This window comes from Leptodactylus fuscus, chromosome 2, assembly GCF_031893055.1.
Source record: "Leptodactylus fuscus isolate aLepFus1 chromosome 2, aLepFus1.hap2, whole genome shotgun sequence".
In the NCBI taxonomy this organism is placed as follows: Eukaryota; Metazoa; Chordata; class Amphibia; order Anura; family Leptodactylidae; genus Leptodactylus; species Leptodactylus fuscus.
Genome location: NC_134266.1, coordinates 281,912,256 through 281,932,280, shown reverse-complemented (window position 1 = coordinate 281,932,280; position 20,025 = coordinate 281,912,256). Strand labels below are relative to the sequence as shown.

Genomic DNA, 20,025 nt, shown 5'->3' with positions numbered 1-20,025 from the left:
GCTCATGATTTGGTACGTAGACGCCACGGGATCTTTTGCGGGCCGTATACGCTCCCACTGTTTTCAATGGGAGCCGGTACCGTATACGCAGCGCTGTTTTGCTGGCTGCCTCAAAATCATGGCCGCAAAATAGCGCCACGTATACGATACCGACTCCCATTGAAAATAATGGGAGCGTATACGGCCCGCAAAAGATCCCGCGGCGTCTACGTACCAAATCACGAGCCAAAATACTCCGTGTGAACCCGGCCTAACAGAAGAGAAGAGCCGCTATTGGCTTTTGTGATTACATTACAATACCCAAAAAACTTTTTTCTTCTACATATCATCACTACAGTTGTAATAGGACCGCAGCTGCCGTCCGTAATTTGTATAAAAAACAGAGTAAGTAATTAGTCCTAATATGGAATAGGACATGTGAAATAATAAACAAAAGTGATAATGAATAGTAAGAAATGATTATTAAAAAACAAATATAAGTAGACTTCATGTGTATATATATATATATATTCTTTTCAACTCTGGGTAGTCTGCCCACATTAAAAAAAAAAAGCTATTGGAAGTAACTGGAAGCTACGAAAGGAGTGCAAGTGTCAGTTAATGTGACAGTAAAAAATGGAAACATAATTGTAACATGTTGCATGATCTCAGAGGACATATGAGTTTCTCTTAATCATCTAAATAATTAGCATGGAACAATGCCAGAAGGTAAGATTTAGAAATCACATCCACATAATCAATGGCTTACCTTACACTGCCAGGCCGATAGCCTTATGGTAGCTGCTAAATCCTAGTGGGCTAAAGGACTTCCGGTGACGTCGTGACCATGTGATCAGCCTCTGGTGTGGGCGGAGCTATTCAGTACAGTGCCGAGTTACACAGGAAGAGAAGGCTGCAGTGAATGGAGGATGGAAGGTAAGATGGAGAGAAAGACATAGCATGTGTAAGCTGGCTGTGTGTGAGCATGATAGTGGGGTTCAGACTGTGTGTGAGCATAATAGTGGGGTTCAGGCTGTATGTGAGCATGACAGTGGGGTTCAGGCTGTGTGTGAGCATAATAGTGGGGTTCAGGCTGTGTGTGAGCATGATAGTGGGGTTCAGGCTGTGTGTGAGCATAATAGTGGGGTTCAGGCTGTATGTGAGCATGACAGTGGGGTTCAGGCTGTGTGTGAGCATAATAGTGGGGTTCAGGCTGTGTGTGAGCATGATAGTGGGGTTCAGGCTGTGTGTGAGCATGATAGTGGGGTTCAGGCTGTATGTGAGCATAATAGTGGGGTTCAGGCTGTGTATGAGCATGATAGTGGGGTTCAGGCTGTGTGTGAGCATGATAGTGGGGTTCAGGCTGTGTGTGAGCATGATAGTGGGGTTCAGGCTGTGTGTGAGCATGATAGTGGGGTTCAGGCTGTATGTGAGCATAATAGTGGGGTTCAGGCTGTGTGTGAGCATGACAGTGGGGTTCAGGCTGTGTGTGAGCATAATAGTGGGGTTCAGGCTGTGTGTGAGCATGATAGTGGGGTTCAGGCTGTGTGTGAGCATGATAGTGGGGTTCAGGCTGTATGTGAGCATAATAGTGGGGTTCAGGCTGTGTATGAGCATGATAGTGGGGTACAGGCTGTGTATGTGAGCATGATAGTGGGGTTCAGGCTGTGTGTGAGCATAATAGTGGGGTTCAGGCTGTATGTGAGCATGATAGCGGGGTTCAGGCTGTGTATGTGAGCATGATAGTAGGGTTCAGGCTGTATGTGAGCATGATAGTAGGGTTCAGGCTGTGTGTGAGCATGATAGCGGGGTTCAGGCTGTGTATGAGCATGATAGAGGGGTTCAGGCTGTGTATGTGAGCATGATAGTGGGGTTCAGGCTGTATGTGAGCATGATAGTGGGGTTCAGGCTGTATGTGAGCATGATAGAGGGGTTCAGGCTGTATGTGAGCATAATAGTGGGGTTCAGGCTGTATGTGAGCATGATAGCGGGGTTCAGGCTGTGTGTGAGCATGATAAAGGGGTTCAGGCTGTGTGTGAGCATGATAAAGGGGTTCAGTTCAGGCTCTGTGTGAGCATGATAAAGGGGTTCAGGCTTTGTGTGAGCATGATAAAGGGGTTCAGGCTGTGTGAGAGCATAATAGTGGGGTTCAGGCTGTGAGTGAGCGTGATTGTGGGGTTCAGGCTGTGTGTGAGCATGATAAAGGGGTTCAGGCTGTGTGAGAGCACAATAGTGGGGTTCAGGCTGTGTGTGAGCGTGATTGTGGGGTTCAGGCTGTGTGTGAACATGATACTGGGGTTCAGGCTGTGTGTGAGCATGATGAAGGGGTTCAGGCTGTGTGTGAGCATGATAGAGGGGTTCAGGCTGTGTATGTGAGCATGATAGAGGGGTTCAGTTCAGGCTCTGTGTGAGCATGATAAAGGGGTTCAGGCTGTGTATGAGCAAAAGAGAGCGTGGGGAGCACTTTGTGTGAAAAATAGAGGGGGATGTACAGGATGCTTGAGAAATAAAGAGGAGATGGGGGTGCAGGCTGCCCAAGATGGAGAATTGGGGTTGCAGCTTGCGGGATAAAAGGGGTACATTGAGAGTATAGCTCTGTGTGAGAAAGGGAAACGGGGTTCAGGCTGTGTGCGGTGAGAGAGGGAGAGGTGCAGGATGTGTAACAAATGGGTCAGTCTCATGAAGGGAACACTTAACATATGGGGGGGGTTATTCATTGTTTTACATGGGGCTTGTGTCTCTGCTGTCACATCAAATTCCAGAATGTCTTCTGGGTTTTTTTTTTGTTTTTTTTTTACATTTGACTAAAATTAAACCTCAAAACAATGTTTATCTAGGTTTTTTTTTTTTGTTTCTAGGTTTATGTGAGATCTCAATGGTGTGAAGACCCCGCTACAAGATCATTAGGTGCCAGTGCTCTAGCCCAAGCGAAGTGCCCCCTAGTGATCAAATGTCTCAACCGGGCACCTCCAAATAGGCAACACTTGTAAAGGTTTATAAAATACGGCTTTGTTTGGAGCCTTCAGTAACATTTATTTGATGGCCCCCTCAGTGCCCCCCCCCTTCAGTGCCCACATGTTATATAATGGCCCCACAGCGACCAACATGTTATATAATGTCCCTTACTCTGCCTCTACATGTATGCAGCCTGCAGTAGAAGTGCCAATATTTTGTAATGCATTACATTAGGGATCAGACTCCCTGGGGTTCAAGGCCCCCAGAAGGGTACACCTGCCCTATGCACCCCCATACACAGAATTAGAAAAAAGATATGGGTGTCATAATATGGCGACTTTAAGAAGAAAAAAATTTTGGCACAGTTTTGGATTTTTGTTAAGGGATTAAAATGTAAATAAAACCATGTAAATTTGTTTTCCCTGGAATTGTACCGAAACATAGAATACAGGCGACACACATATAATACAGGGGGGACACATAGAATACAGGGGGACACATAGAATACAGGGGACACACATAGAATACAGGGGACACACATAGAATACAGGTGACACATATCATATGGGGGGGGACACATAGAATACAGGGGGGGACACATAGAATACAGGGGGGGACACATAGAGTACAGGGGGGGGCACATAGAATACAGGAGGACATATAGAATACAGGGGGACACATAGAATACAGGGGGACACATAGAATACAGGGGGGACACATAGAATACAGGGGGGACACATAGAATACGGGGGGGGGGGACACATAGAATACAGGAGGAAACATAGAATACAGGGGGGACACACATATAATACAGGGGGGGCACATAGAATACAGGGGGGACACATATAATACGGGGGAGACACATAGAATACAGGTGACCAGGGCTGCCGATAGGCCAGTATTACTGCTACTGGCGTCAGGGGCCCGGCCAAATTGAAAAATGGGAGGGGCCCGGTTTTGGACCGCCACCGTGTGCCGGCCCCCTGGCGCCCGCAGCAGTCGTGTGCCCTTTCAACTCAGATCTGCGTCCAGAGGACGCAGATCTGAGTTGGACACATACGCGGCTACAGCAAGGAGCTGACACAGGTCAGCTCCTGCTTCGCCGCTGCGCGCCTCTCTCGCTGACACATATGCGGCTGAAGCGAGGAGCTGACCTGTGTCAGCTCCTTGCTTCAGCCGCATATGTGTCAGTGAGAGAGGCGCGCAGAGAGCGGAGGAGAAGGTAAGTGTAATGTGGAGGTGGAACGTGAAACTGGGGGCAGATGAAGGAGGGGACGGCATGACACTGGGGGCAGAGATGGAGAGGACGGCATGACACTGGGGGCAGAGATGGAGAGGACGGCATGACACTGGGGGCAGAGATGGAGAGGACAGCATGACACTGGGGGCAGAGATGGAGAGGATGGGATGACACTGGGGGCAGAGATGGAGAGGACAGCATGACACTGGGGGCAGATGAAGGAGGGGACGGCATGACACTGGGGGCAGAGATGGAGAGGACGGCATGACACTGGGGGCAGAGATGGAGAGGACGGCATGACACTGGGGGCAGAGATGGAGAGGATGGGATGACACTGGGGGCAGAGATGGAGAGGACAGCATGACACTGGGGGCAGATGAAGGAGGGGACGGCATGACACTGGGGGCAGAGATGGAGAGGACGGCATGACACTGGGCCAGAGATGGAGAGGACGGCATGACACTGGGGGCAGAGATGGAGAGGATGGCATGACACTGGGGGCAGAGATGGAGAGGACGGCATGACACTGAGGGCAGAGATGGAGAGGACGGCATGACACTGGGGTCAGAGATGTGGGGACATGAATCTGGGGGCAGAGATGGAGGGACTTGAATCTGGGGGCAGAGATGGAGGGGACATGAATCTGGGGGCAGAGATGGAGGGGGGACATGAATCTGGGGCAGAGATGGAGGGGGGACATGAAACTGGGGGCAGATGAAGGGTGTATATGAAGCTGGGGGAGAGATAGAGGGGGTCATATAATTTACGGGTGACTGTAGGAGGATTATACTGTGTGCGGGCACATGAAAAATTAATGAGAATGGGTGGAGTCAACATAAAAAAGGGTGGGGCTAAATTTGCCACAGAGCGCGCCGCACATTTTGTCCCTCTTTCGGTTCTTCAAAAGTTGGGAGGTATGGGTACAGGGGGCAATGGAAAGATGTTAGAAGGTGGGGGGGGGTTGTTGGGGCATCGGGTGTGCGGCACTGCGGAGAGGGAACTGGGGCAATAATATATAATATATAAGTTTTTAGCTGGAGAACGACAAAGCACACAATACCTCCAAAGGTATGTGTGCTTGGCATTAATAATGATGTAGGCTGCTATGTTACTAGCATAGCAGCCTGTTTGGGGGTGAGACTTTCACTTTAAAGGAGTGTTCACATTGCGTTTTTGGCCTCCCTTGCCGGGATACGTTGGTAACCAGTCAGAATCAGCTCCCCACTTATCCCTGCACGGAGAACTGCAGGCCCCCCTTTTTTTAATGGCCAGTTCTTCGTGCAGGGATAAGTTGACAGCTGATTCTGACTGGTTACCAACGTATCCCGGCAAGGGAGGCCAAAAACGCAATGTGAAAAAGCCCTGAGGATTTATTAAGAGGGCTCTTATAGATGGTGCTGGCTCTCTATAGGCGCGGTCACACATAGCAGATTTTACCTGCAAATAGATTCTGATGAAGCCTTGTAATGCTGCTAAATAAAGGGAAATGTAATACAGAATTGGTATGTCGCAAAATAAAGTAGTTTGAAAATGGCGGCGGGCCAGACACTTAGGCTGTATGGGGCCCCAAAATTCCTGATGGCGACCCTGCAGGTGACACACATATAATACAGGGGGGACACATAGAATACAGGTGACACACATATAATACAGAGGGGACACATAGAATACAGGTGACACACATATAATACAGGGGGGACACATAGAATACAGGTGACACATATATAATACAGGGGGGACACATAGAATACAGGTGACACATATATAATACAGGGGGGACACATAGAATACAGGTGACACACATATAATACAGGGGGGGACACATAGAATACAGGTGACACACATATAATACAGAGGGGACACATAGAATACAGGTGACACACATATAATACAGGGGGGACACATAGAATACAGGTGACATATGTCATATGCTACAGAGTAAATGCCATTAAAACAAAGTTCGCAAAAAAGTTGCACAAATGCAGTTTTTCTCAAATTCCACCCACTTCTGAATTTTTTTTCCAGCCTCACAGCACATTGTACAGAATAATAAATGGCACCTTTATGAAGAACAAATTTGTCCCGCAAACATTAAAGGAGTGGTCCGGGATAAAATGTAATTCCTATACTAATATAACCCCCCCACCCCCCGACTACTTTCTAAATTGCATAATTTAACAAAAATATATATTTACCCCGATCCCTGTGGCGATCATGTGACCCAGGGACATTTTCTGGTTACTGGTGATGTTCCGTTTCTGGAAACAGAACGTTAGTACTACTCCCCCCAACCCTTCTCCCTCCACCCCATCATACTTGCCTCTCTTCCTCCTGCGGGATGTCTCCTCCCTCTTTGCTGTCAATCCACCTCTACTATGCAGGTGTGGGAGCAATAGCCTCTGATGCCTGCGTTGTAGAGGTGGATTGCTGACTGCAGAGCAAAGAGCAGTGGTGGAACTATTGTGTGCTCCAGCAGAGTCAGAAAAGAGGGAGGAGCTGTCTCGCCGGAGGAAGTCTGGAAGTAAGAGAGAGGCAAGTATGATGGGGCAGGGGCGGTGGGCTAAGTTAGTTGGGAAGGTCTAGTAGTGGTCGGGATAGCTAGAGAGACGGAGGTTGAGGTAGTGCGAGTCAGCCTACACGTACCATGATGCATTTGCTAAGGCCTGGTTCACATCAGTGTTCGGTATTCCATTCAGGGAGTCGCTTGGGGATGCCCTCTGAACGTAATATTGAATGAATTAAAAAGCAATAAGCAATGAAACCACATGGACCCCATAGTCTATAATGAGGTCTGTGTATTTTCCACACAAATCATGCAGATAGAAAAGTGCTGCTTGTAGGATTTTTCTCCACATTTTTCAAGCGGAATAGGGGACAGAGACCTCCAAAGGAAATATTGCAGGTGTGACTCCACCTATTGCTAGTAACAACCAATCCCAGTGCAGTGTAGGCGCAGCCCCTCAGGATCTGACACTAGCTGTTACCCCGGCCCCATGAGATTCCATTATTATTACAGTGTTGGCCAAAACTATTGGCCCCCCTGCAATTCTGTCAGATAATACTCGTGTTCTTCCAGATAATGATTACAAGCACAAACTCTTTGGTAATATCTTCATTTATTTTGCTTGCAATGAAAAAACACAAAAGAGAATGAAAAAAAGTCACATCATTGATCATTTCACACAAAACTCCAAAACTGGTGCGGACAGAAGTATTGGCGCCCTCAGCCTAATACTTGGTAGCACAACCTTTAGACACAATAACTGCGCACAACCGCTTCCGCTAACCAGCAATGAGTTTCTTACAAGGCTCTGCTGGAATCTTAGACCCTTCTTCTTTGGCAAACTGCTCGCGGTCCCCCCTGAGATGTGAAGGGGGCCTTCTCCAAACTGCCACCAAGAGATCTCCCCCCCCCCCCACAGGTGTTCTATGGGATTCAGGGCTGGACTCATTGCTGCCACTTTACAAGTCTCCAGGGCTTTCTCTCACCACCATTTTCTAGTGCTGACCTGAAGTGTGTTTTGGGTCATTGTCCTGCTAGAAGAGCCCTGACCTCTGAGGGAGACCCGGCTTTCTCACACTGGGCCCTACATGATGCTGCACAATGTGTTGGTCGTCTTCAGACTTCATAATGCCATGCACACGGTCAAGCAGTCCAGTGCCAGAGGCAGCAAAGCAACCCCAAACCATCAGGGACCTCCGCCATGTCTGACTGTAGGGGGCGCCTTCTTTTCTTTGAAGGCCTCTTTTTTTCCCTGTAATCTCTATGTTGAGGCCTTTTCCTACTTTAACATTTAACATTTTTGGCTTTCTCAGGTAAGTTTTGGTAAACTCCAGCCTGGCTTATGTCTCTGGGTAAGAAGTGGGGTCTTCCTGGGTCTCCTACCATACAGTCCCTTCTCATTCAGACGCTGACGCTGGATAGTACGGGGTGACACTGTTGTACCCTCGGACTGCAGGGCAGCTTGAACTTGTTTGGATGTTAGTCGAGGTTCTTTATCCACCATCCGCACAATCTTGCGGTGAAATCTCTGGTCAATGTTTCTTTTCCGTCCACATCTAGGGAGGTTAGCCACAGGGCCATGGGCTTTACACTTCTGGATGACACTGCGCACGGTAGACACAGGAACATTCAGGGCTTTGGAGATGGACTTGTAGCCTTGAGATTGCTCATGCTTCCTCACAATTTTGCTTCTCAAGTCCTCAGACAGTTCTTTGGTCTTCTTTCTTTTCTCCATGCTCAATGTGGTCACACAAGGACACAGGACAGAGGTAGAGTCAACTTTAATCCATTTCAACTGGCCGCAAGTGTGATTTAGTTATTGCCACCACCTGTTAGGTGCCTCAGGTAAGTAACAGGTGCTGTTAACACAAATTACAGAAGCATCACATGATTTCTCAAATAGTGCCAATACTTTTGTCCACCCCCTTTCCCCGCCTTTCCCCTTCCTATTCCCATTCCTTGTTTATTTGGGTCTTCCCCTCCTCCTCGGTCTTTCTTTTGTAGGTTTTTAATTTTTTTTTACCTTAAATTATGCTATACATTATGGGTTTTTATATGTGATCTTTATTTGTATGCCCCCTGCACGGGGTTTTCTATATTTTGTACATATATAATGTTTTCTTTGTATTTTAATGAATACCTTTTTGATACTAAATATGAAATTAAAATCGATTTTTAACTAAATATATTCATTGTCCTGTTTTCATTTTGATGGTCCCCCCCCCCCCTTAGGATAAGGTCACCAATATTCGATCAGTGGGGCTCAGCACTTCCAGCCAGTCTCCAGTGCTAGAACCTCGAAGGCTCTGTAGACTGTATATAGGTGGGGTAGAATACTACAGCTCTGATCACTGTATATAGGCGGTGGTTAATACTACAGTTCTGTTCACTGTATGGCTGGTCTTACACGACCGTAATGTAAGTCCGCAAATGGTCTGCAATTGAGGGTTTTCAATTGCGGACAATTTGCGGACACATTATACTCAATGCGGCCTCTTACACCACAAGATATTTTATCCGTGGTGTGGCCGGGCTGAAACCGTGGTCTGCAATTTATAGAGCATGTCCGTAATGCCCGTGAATTGCGGCACTGCACGGACTCGCCCATAGAACTGTATGGGCGAGTGCAGCAGGACATCTGCGGAGTGTATGTTACCGATCAGCAACTAGTGTTACTGATCAGCAACATGCGGACCGTAGAATCATTACGGTCGTGTAAGACCAGACTAAATAGGCAGTGGTTAATACTACAGCTCTGTACACTGTATATAGGTGGTGGTGAATACTGCAGCTCTGTACACTGAATATAGGCGGTGGTTAATATTACAGCTCTGTACACTGTATATAGGTGGTGGTGAATACTGCAGCTGTGTTCACTGTATATGGGTGGTGGCGAATACTGCAGCTGTGTACACTGTATATAGGCAGTGGTGAATACTGCAGCTGTGTTCACTGTATATAGGTGGTGGTTAATACTATAGCTCTGTACACTGTATATAGGCGGTGGTGAATGCTGCAGCTGTGTTCACTGTATATAGGTGGTGGCTAATACTACAGCTCTGTACACTGTATATAGGCGGTGGTTAATACTACAGCTGTGTGCCTAGTCATTGGCGGCAGGGCTGTAGCACCACCACTATACCAGGGACATAGATGTCGGCTTCCAGCACCAGAGGCAACAAGCCGTTCCCTCCAGGAATAAGAAGTAGATCACTGGGGGATCTGTCTATTGGGACCCCCACTGATCACATGTCCTGTTTCTCCCCTATATGATCCACAATGTGCGCTGATGATTCGTTCATCTCTTTGAGATGCCAGAGATAATAATTCTGATCTCTACTTCTTTTCAGCAGTCCCATAGAGATGAATGGAGCAGTAGTACAAATGTAGGACCCCTGTTTTGATGATGGTGGGGGTCCTAGTGGTCAGGATAGATTAGTGTCAGAGCTGTGGGGATTGGCCGCTGTAATAGGTAATAAGCTTAAGATAAAACCCTGTAAATAGGATTATGCCATGAAAAGTATCTGTCCACAGGATAGGCGACAAATATCTGATGGGTGCGGGTCTGACGGCTGCGTCCCCCACTGGTCCCAAGAAATGAGGGGTTTTTTTTCACCTGCTTTGCATTGAGCCTGATCAGTGTCAGGCTGAATGTAGGTGTATCTGGTGGTGGACGGCGTCAGATATCACTGAATGCTGGACTTTGGCTATCTCCGGTGCACCCACTGAAGAGAATGGGGGCGCCGGCCACTACCAGTCATGCCTCAATGTGCAGGAGGGGAAAATAATCTCCTGTTCTTGGGATAAGTGGGGGTCTCAGTGTTCAGACCCCACTGATCAGGTATTTATTCTCTATACCAGGGGTCGGGAACCTTCAGCTCTCCAGCTGCTGTGAAACTACAACTCCCAGCATGCTCCATTCACTTCCATGGGAGTTCCAAGAACAGCAGAGCCAGTATGCATGCTGGGAGTTGTAGTTTTGCAACAGCTGGAGAGCCGTACGTTCCCTACCCCTGCTCTATACTATAGATGGGGCCTCTATTGGGAAACAAGGTGGGAAAGGCATTCCCTTTAAGATCCTTTTAAAGAGGGTTTTGATGACCAGGCATCTTTTACTGTTCCATCATACACTTCTGATGGAAATGTTTGACGATGAACAGAAGACATTATGGTCAGTATGATCAGGCGCTCCTCGTAGATAAGGCACGATTCAGGGGAAATGTGCGCCATCTCGTAGCCGCCATACGTTTCCCCCATCATTTACGCCACATTTCGGGTGTAAATGATGGTAAATCTGATGAGGCCTCCTTGGAAAAGTGGCACGGGCGGCACAGAACCAAATTAAAAAAAATATTTTTTTGTGCAAATTGCCTTTTAACACGGTTGCTATTTTTATCCCTTGTATGCCAGAAAACTGCCACAGGCCACATGGTGTGAATGCAGCCCAGCCGACAGACGTTACAGCAGCTTGTGCTCCAGGGGTTTTATCTGCGGTCAGACCAGGCGGGCGAACCTTCACTCCTCACATCCATTGATGAGCTTTAGGTTTGCATGGCCCCGTTGCTGGTTCATTAGTTGTCCTTCCTTGGAGCACTTTTGGTAGGAACTAACTAAAATATACCATGAACACCCCACAAGACCAGCCATATTGGAGATGCCCCCCACGCCCCATAAATGTGGTCACCACAGTTTGGCCCACGTCAGTGTGTGTTTTTACTCTTGCTTTTTTCTTGCTTTGAACTCACTGGGAAATTCATCAACCCCTTGTGCTTATGGCAAAAAAAAAAGTCGCAAACTGTTTTTTATAGCCTCTTTTACACCACTATTAGCACTTTCTGGAAAGAAGGCAGGGTGTGGATAGGTCATCAATATTCATCTATCAATATAGCAGCGGTATGACACTGGGTTCCCTCACGTATTGGCGGTATGACACTGGGTTCCCTAACGTATTGGCGGTATGACACTGGGTTCCCTCATGTATTGGCGGTATGACACTGGGTTCCCTCACGTATTGGCGGTATGACACCGGGTCCCCCAACATATATCGGCGATATGACACCGGGCCCCAACTTACATATCAGCGGTATGACACCAAGTTACCCCCCTCCCTCTCACATATCAGCGGTATGACACGAAGTTACCCCCCTCCCCCTCACATATCGGCAGTATGACACCGGTCATCACATCAATCACATGGCCTGGTTGCAGTTCACTCCTATTCAAGTGGCTGAGGCTGAGCTGCAATTCATCTGAACTAAACTTACTGTGTCATAGTGATGTATATTAGAGGGAGTTCTGCTCATCTGACCCATGGTCACTCACTGAAATGCGGCCAATACATCAGCCATTTTGTCCAGACCATATGTGGACATCTAAATCTGCCAATAGGCTCAAATTGTGAGAGGAGATGCAGATACGGAGCAAGAAGAATGAGACAAACCGAAAAAGTAGTAGGATTTATCTTATCTATATAGGTTAGGCTAAAACCAAGAGGGCAGAGGGACCTGATTCTTCTACTCAAATCTAGCTATCTCTAGTGGGTAAAGGCACCTGGTCCTTCAGCCCCCATAGGATTTACCATTCTTATATAGAGCAGGGTAAATCCTAGTGGGCTGAAGGACCAGGTGCCTTTACCCACTAGAGATAGCTAGATTTGAGTAGAAGGACCAGGTCCCTTAGCCCACTAGGATTTAGTCTGAAAACTATCTCTAGTTGGCAAATACAGATTGACAGAAGTCCACAGCGGATCAGCGTTCATGTGCTTTCACAGCTCAGCTCATTTATTTGAATGGGACTGAGCTGCGATCAAGTCATGTGACTTACGTCATAGGGCCAATAAAATGAAAACACTTTCTGCGAGCGTCACTGCAGCTCCAAACTGCTGATGGAAGCCTCATGGAATAGAAACTGATCAGATAAGGCATCAATAAAATGGACCAAGAACCTGAAAAATGTGTTGTAATACGTCGGCGCTATCCAAAAATATAAATAAATCAAAGTAAACCATTTTTATATTTAAATAAAAAAACAATTAAAAAAATTTGATTTCTGTATATAACAAGTCCTTTAGCCAAATAAGATTTAGCTTTCTTATATAAAACAGGCTAAATGCTAGTGGGCTAAAGGACCTGGTCCCTCTACTGAAAACTGTGTATCTCTAGGGGGCTGAGGGACCTGGTCCTTCTACTCAAAACTAACTATATCTAGGGGGCTGAGGGACCTGGTCCTTTAGCCCACTAGGATTTAGCATCCTTATATAGAGCCGGTTAAATTCTAGTGGGCTGAAGGACCTGGTCCATCTACTGAAAACTAAGTATCTCTAGGAGGAAATTACAGATTGTCAGGAGTCCAAAGTGGATCAGCGTTCACGTGAACTGGGACCGAGTTGCGATCAAGTCATGCGTCATAGGGCCAATAAATTGGAAACGGTTTCCGCGAATGTCACTGCAGCTCCAAACTGCTGATTAGAGATGAACGAACACTATTTGGAACAGCTGTTCCGAATAGCACGCTCCCATAGAAATGAATACGTCCATCCATTTCTATAGGAGCGTGCTATTTGGAACGGCTGTTCCGAATAGTGTTCGTTCATCTCTACTGCTGATGAAAGCCCTATGGAATATAAATTGATCAGATAATGCATCAAAATGGACAAAGAACCTGAAAAATGTGTTGGAATACTTTGGCGCTATACAAAAATATAAATAAATGAAAATAAAACATTTTTATATTTAATAAAAAAAAAAAAAAAAAAAAATTAGATTGCTGTATATATTACATGTCCTTTAGCCAAATAGGATTTAGCTTTCTTATATAAAAGGCTAAATCCTAGTGGGCTAAAGGACCTGGTCCCTCTGCTCACTAGGATTTAGCTTTCTTATATAGAGCAGGCTAAAAGCTAGTGGATAGAAGGACCTGGTCCCTTAGCCCACTAGGATATAGCCGGCTCTATATAGAACAAGCTAAATCCAAGTGGGCAGAAGGACCAGGTCCTTTAGCCCACTAGGATTTAGACTCTACCGATAGCTTATCTGCCCAGCGGAAGGCAGAGGGGGATATACCATTGGTGGGTGGTGACTATGCTAATTGCTGTCTCCCGCTCCCGACGAAACACACGCATACGTACTGCGCTGCACGTGTAGTCGTCTCGGCGTCCGGGAGATGTCTAAAGTTCATGCGTCCGACTTCAGTGTCGGCACATGCGCACTCATCGGCTGGCCGCTATACGTAGCCGGAAAGTAACTGTGAATAGTGAGTGCCCGATCAGAGAGTCGGCGCATGCGTGATGGATCATGGCATACGGCAAGTCTGAGTGAATAGACGAAAAATTAAATCAACACAGAAATAAATAGAGAATATAAGGAAGTAGCAAAAGCCTGCAGAACCTTCTACGCCATCAGAAGACAACTGTACCACCTCAAACCACCGGTGAGGGTCTGGCTGAAGATATTTGACGCAATCATTTCCCCGATCCTTCTCTATGGCAGCGAGGTTTGGGGCCCAGCCACCTACCCAGACCAGTCAAGGTGGGATTCCAGCCCAACAGAGAACTTCCACCTGGAGTTCTGCAAATACCTGCTCCATGTCCATCGCAACACCTCCAACATGACCTGCAGGGCAGAGCTAGGCAGACTCCCCCTATGGCTCACCATACAGAAGAGGGCGCTAGCTTTCCAGGCACACATCCAGGTGAGCAAGCCTGACTCCTACCACCACCAAGCCTGGCTAAGCCACCCGAGCAAACCAGACACTCACCAACCAAACAACAACCAACCACCAAACCAAAAACACCAACAGATGAAAACCAAGGCCGAAATAAAGGCGACCACAGAGGCAAACAGAGAGCGGTACATTGAAGAATGGAGAAACGAAATAAATAACTCCAAGAAACTCACCGTGTACCAATCCCTACAAAGGGACTACACCATGGCCACCTACCTGGAGAGAATACGCCACCCCAAGCACAGACAGACCCTGAGCCGGTACAGACTGAGCGCCCACAACCTAGAGATAGAGAGGGGGCGATACAGACAGACGTACAAGCCACGGGAGAAGAGACTGTGCCAGCACTGTGACCAGGGGTCCCTAGAAGACGAGACCCACTTCCTGCTACACTGCACCAAATACTCAGCTGTGAGGGCCGTCTACTACCAAAGACTCTCTGCCCACATCCCAGACGAGAAGAGGAAACTCTACATCCTACTGGGAGAAGAAGAGGCCACTGTGGAGATCGCTGCCCAATACGTGTCCAGCTGTCACCAAACAAGAGGAAGATGAGACTTCACAGACTGTTATATTTATCCTAATACACCCGCCCCACCCCACCTCCCCATATAGCAGTCACCAACGAAGAGGAAGATGAGACTCCATGGACTGTTATATTTATCCCAATACACCCACCCACCCCCCACCTCCAACCCCACCCCCCCATATAGCGGTCACCAACGAAGAGAAAGATGAGACTCCATGGACTGTTATATTTATCCCAATACACCCACCCACCCCCCACCTCCAACCCCACCCCCCCATATAGCGGTCACCAACGAAGAGAAAGATGAGACTCCATGGACTGTTATAACCCAAACCACCACCAAAACCCCCCCCCAAACCCAACAGCCCACCCCCCCCACCCCCCCTACTAGCTTTGGCAATGCCAAATACCTATTCGGACGTGCCAATAAAGCATTTTTGATTTGATTTGATTTAGTCTCCACCCACCAATGGTATATGCCCCTCTGCCTTCCGCTGGGCCAATAAGCTATCAGCCTGACAGTGTAAGGTAAGCCATTGATTATGTTGGTGCCTCTATAGTCTTTCTTTGTGCACCCCATGGATGTGATTTCTAAATCTTACCTTCTGGCATTGTTCCATGCTAATTATTTAGTTGATTAAGAGAAACTCATATGTCCTCTGAGATCATGCAACATGTTACAATTATGTTTCCATTTTTTACTGTCACATTAACAGACACTTGCACTCCTTTCGTAGCTTCCAGTTACTTCCAATAGCTTTTTTTTTTTATGTGGGCAGACTACCCAGAGTTGAAAAGAATATATATATATATATACACATGAAGTCTACTTATATTTGTTTTTTAATAATTATTTCTTGCTATTCATTATCACTTTTGTTTATTATTTCACATGTCCTATTCCATATTAGGGTCAGTTCACACGTGAACTGCCCGCGCGGGTTTTGACACCGAGAGAGACGCGTCGAGCCGCGTCTCTCTCTTGTCAAAACCCGCCTGCCGCGACCATTACGGCTTTCCCCTCCGCTGTCGGCTCAAATGAATGAGCCGACATAGGAGGGAGCTGCCGGGGGCGGAAGCCGCGCGGCTGAGACCTCGCGGCTTCCGCCTGAAGATAGGGCAGGTCGTTTCTTTTCCGCCGCTAGCGGAAAAAAAAAGCCCGGCGGTCTGCATAGACCACCATTGTAAAGGGGCGGATTTTGAACAGAAATCCGCTGTCAAAATCCGCCCCTTTGCCCACGTGTGAACTAGCCCTTAGGGCTAATTACTTACTCTGTTTTTTATACAAATTACGGACGGCAGCTGCGGTCCTATTACAACTGTAGTGATGATATGTAGAAGAAAAAAGTTTTTGGGGTATTGTAATCTAATCAAAAAAGCCTATAGCGGCTCTTCTGTTACTATCCTTCTGGAGCTCTACTTGATAATGGATTGTGAATATGGATTTTTGCTATTGTATATATTATTTTAGAATTTTGCACCTGAGGAAGAGCGAAGTGACGCCCGAAACGCGTTGTGCCTTGATCGTTCGATAAAGTCGTTGTTTTGCCCACTTACCTGAGCGCAGGTCCTTAATCACTGGATCATCCATACTTTGGTTCAGTATCGGTCCTATTTTGCATGTATACAAACCCGCAGGGTGTCAGGAACCCAGGAGCTCTACACATTCCAGAGAGGGGACCTCTGTCAGTCGTTCCCATTGCCATTATAGAGTTGTGTATCCGCAACCCACAAAGGTGAGCCTCCACTTACTTTTCACCACCTTTGGTTTTAATAATATTGCACCACAGGTCGCTCGGTGTCTCTCTTGTTCTTGTTTTTTTGAGAATTATTGTTTAATTATAGCTCTTAGAAAGCAGCAAAAAAATTGTTTTTTAGTTTCTTTATTCTGAAAAAGTTGCAAAACATAAAACAAAAACATTTCTACATATTTGGTGTCCCCATAATTGCAGCGACATCATCATAAAGGGAAAACATTATTTATGTCACATGGTAAATGGTGAAATTGTTGTTACATTTAATAAAAGTTCATCAATAAATTCCATCTATCCTGAAATGTTACTACTAAAAAATACAACCCGCACAAAAAACTAAGCCCTCATACAGCGACATTAATGGAAAACCGCTCAGTCCTAAAGGTCCAAACTAGAGGTGTCCTGCAGGTTATAGACTGATGGCTCATGTATCGGGGGGTCATCAATATCAGATCAGCGGGGTCTGACTCCTCACACAGCCAGGAGGATAAAATAATGCCGCTGTAAAAGAGTCAAGATTTCTAGTTCTAGTTTCTTCTGGATCTGAATTGAGCAGTTCATGTAAGAAAACCTCCGAGTGTATCTGAAGGAAAGCAGTTCTGTAAAGAAGAGACGATGAAGATTCCTGGAAGGCGACTCTGGGTGTAGTAATGGCTGGTAAATATACTTTATATCAGGGTCACATAGTTCATGATACCTATGTACAGAAATACCGGCAGTGACATCTTACTGGTTACACTTTACTTTTTCTTGTTTTGTGACTTCTCTCATGTTTCTTAAGATGACTTTGTTGGCTAAAACATTTCCCACATTCTGAGCATGAATATGGCTTCTCTCCTGTGTGAATTCTTTCATGCATCTTAAGATTACATTGTTGTCTAAAATATTGCTTACATTTTGTGCAAGAAAAAGGCTTCTATAATGTGTGAGTTCTCTCATGGCATTCAAGATATGATTTGCGGCTAAAACATTTCCCACATATAGGACATGAATATGGCTTCTCTCCTGTGTGAGTTCGCTCATGTTTCTTAAGATTGTTTTGTTGACTAAAACATTTCCCACATATAGGACATAAAAATGGCTTCTCTCCTGTGTGAGTTCTCTTGTGATTGTTAAGATGACTTTCTTGACTAAAACATTTCTCACATTCTGAGCATGAATATGGCTTCTCTCCTGTGTGGGTTCTTAGATGATCTATAACATTTGACCTTGTCACAAAAATTTTCTCACATTGAGGACATGGAAACAGTCTTTCAATTCTTTCACACAGGGAAAGATTAGATGTCATGGTTAAATTCAGAATTCACAAGTAGCAACAATTTCCCCCAGTCTACTTCCAGGTCTTGTGGTGCCAATCTGCAATTCTCTTCTACTTCATATCCGGGGGATGTCTATGGAGCTGCTCATCCAGTCACCACCTGCAAAATGAAAGAGAATTTGTTCCAGATAAAACAATTAATATTTTAGATGTAATAAGTCTATTAGATGTATAAAATCTGCAGCAAAATAGACACAAAACCAACATATGAGATTTTCTTTTCCTTCCTTATACACAATGTCAGGAACAAGTGATGAGAAATCTAACAATCTACTGAATCTATTTCTGTCTAATAAAATTTGGATTCGTACATTGTGTAAAAGAGTCTGTGACGTCTCTACCAGGTCATTAAAGGGGTTATGCCAGGAAAAGTATTATTATACCTGAGTGGTGGGGGGCGGACTGCTAAGACCCCCAACAATCCTGAGTACCATGGTGTTTTACCTTCTGTTGAGCATTCATCCCCCACTGCTGTTTGAGTGCTGGGGCCCGCCCCCAATGCTGCGAGAGAACTCATTTGCACACAGACGAAAACCGGCATTTCTACCGAACAGCGGCGGCGACAAAGACATCTAAAGTTCGGAGAAGAATAGCCTTTCTTAAGGCTATTCCTATGTGTTAGTGAGAAAAAAAAAATTGATTTTAATGGTAGAATCCCTTTAACCCTTTCCTGCAGCAGCCATTTTTAAATATTTGTTTTCTACTCCCCGCTTGCCAAAATTCTTACAAAAAAAAACCCAGCAGATCGTCTCTTTTGATATTTTTTCCACCACAGCATTGAACCCCGGGGGGTCTGATCACTAATACAATACCCTGCAATGCATTGTAAAATCCCAGGGAGGGGGTTTAATCATTGATAATACCCCCTCCTGACTGTACACTATCACATGGAGAGGCTTCCCATTAAAAATACAATAAAATGAAGGAAAATTAAGGTAAAAATTAAAGTAAAACCGCACATGGTGAAGAACTCGCAAACTTTAAATTTTTAGTTTTCGTTTTTCCTCCACAGCTTCCTAATATTTTTTTCCATTCTCAGCCTTAAGGGGTTTGTTTTCTGCAGAACAAATTCTACAACTTTTACTTTCTTTTGACATTTAATATTCCATGTGATATTCAAAGAAAAAAAAGAAAAATTCGAAATGAGGGAAAAAACAAAACTTGTGTCTTGTTAAATAAATAAAATAAATTGTGTTTTAGACACTTTCTATGAGATCTGGCACTGCTTTATATTGCTTTGGACCTCTGAGGACACTTAAAGATGGCGCCTCTAGCTTCACAGTGGCTACTGCACATGTGCGAGACAACTGACACTGAATGCACTTTATTTTCATTCCATTCCCGCACATGTACGGTGGTGATCACTACAGGCTCTTAGAGCTGAAACGTCGCAGTATGAGGCAATAAACCTCCTTCGCTTTTTTTTTTACAATTTTTTTTGGTGCGTCGCCTGCTTTCTTTGAGTTATAGTCTTAGAGTTGGATAGAATTCTTCTTAGTTTTGACCGGCCGGTCTCTTGTAGATAAATTACATCTTCCTATATCAGTCTCCCTTTAGTTTGATGTTGTCCAGAGCCATGATGGGAAACCGAGGGTGGAAAACAGTCATCATTTCTATATCCATCTCCTCCGGGTCTGAGCTGAACAGTTTAGGTGGTAAAACCTACGTGACAGAGGCAACATGGTGGCTCAGTGGTTAGCACTACAGTCTGGCAGCTCTGGAGTCCTGGGTTCAAATCCTGCCAAGGACAAAATCTGCAAGGAGTTAGTACGTTCTCTCTGTGTTTGCGGGGATTTCCTCCCACACTACAAAGATATACTGATAGGGGAAAATAAGACATGCATGCACACACACACATACATACATGCGCACGCATTCACACAAATTTAAAAAAACAAAACCTACGACTGACAGACCACAGAATATTCTCCCTTTCTGACCACGTTGCTCCGTTTTCTCTACATGCGTCCAGTACTGACTCGAATCTCACAATCGATGGACGACTCCACTCAAGAGAAGAAAATG

General features: G+C 45.7%; 2 protein-coding genes across 2 annotated transcripts in view; one reads left to right on the top strand and one right to left on the bottom strand.

The window, feature by feature from the left end:
- Positions 1–20,025, bottom strand: part of LOC142196121 (uncharacterized) — a 530,658-nt gene that overhangs the window by 288,155 nt on the left and 222,478 nt on the right. Inside the window, 1 exon segment of the mRNA XM_075266346.1 lies at positions 17,427–17,876. Coding sequence (XP_075122447.1) covers positions 17,427–17,876 — 450 coding nt within the window.
- Positions 1–20,025, top strand: part of LOC142196124 (uncharacterized) — a 305,361-nt gene that overhangs the window by 241,902 nt on the left and 43,434 nt on the right. The gene's annotated exons all lie outside the window — the stretch shown is intronic.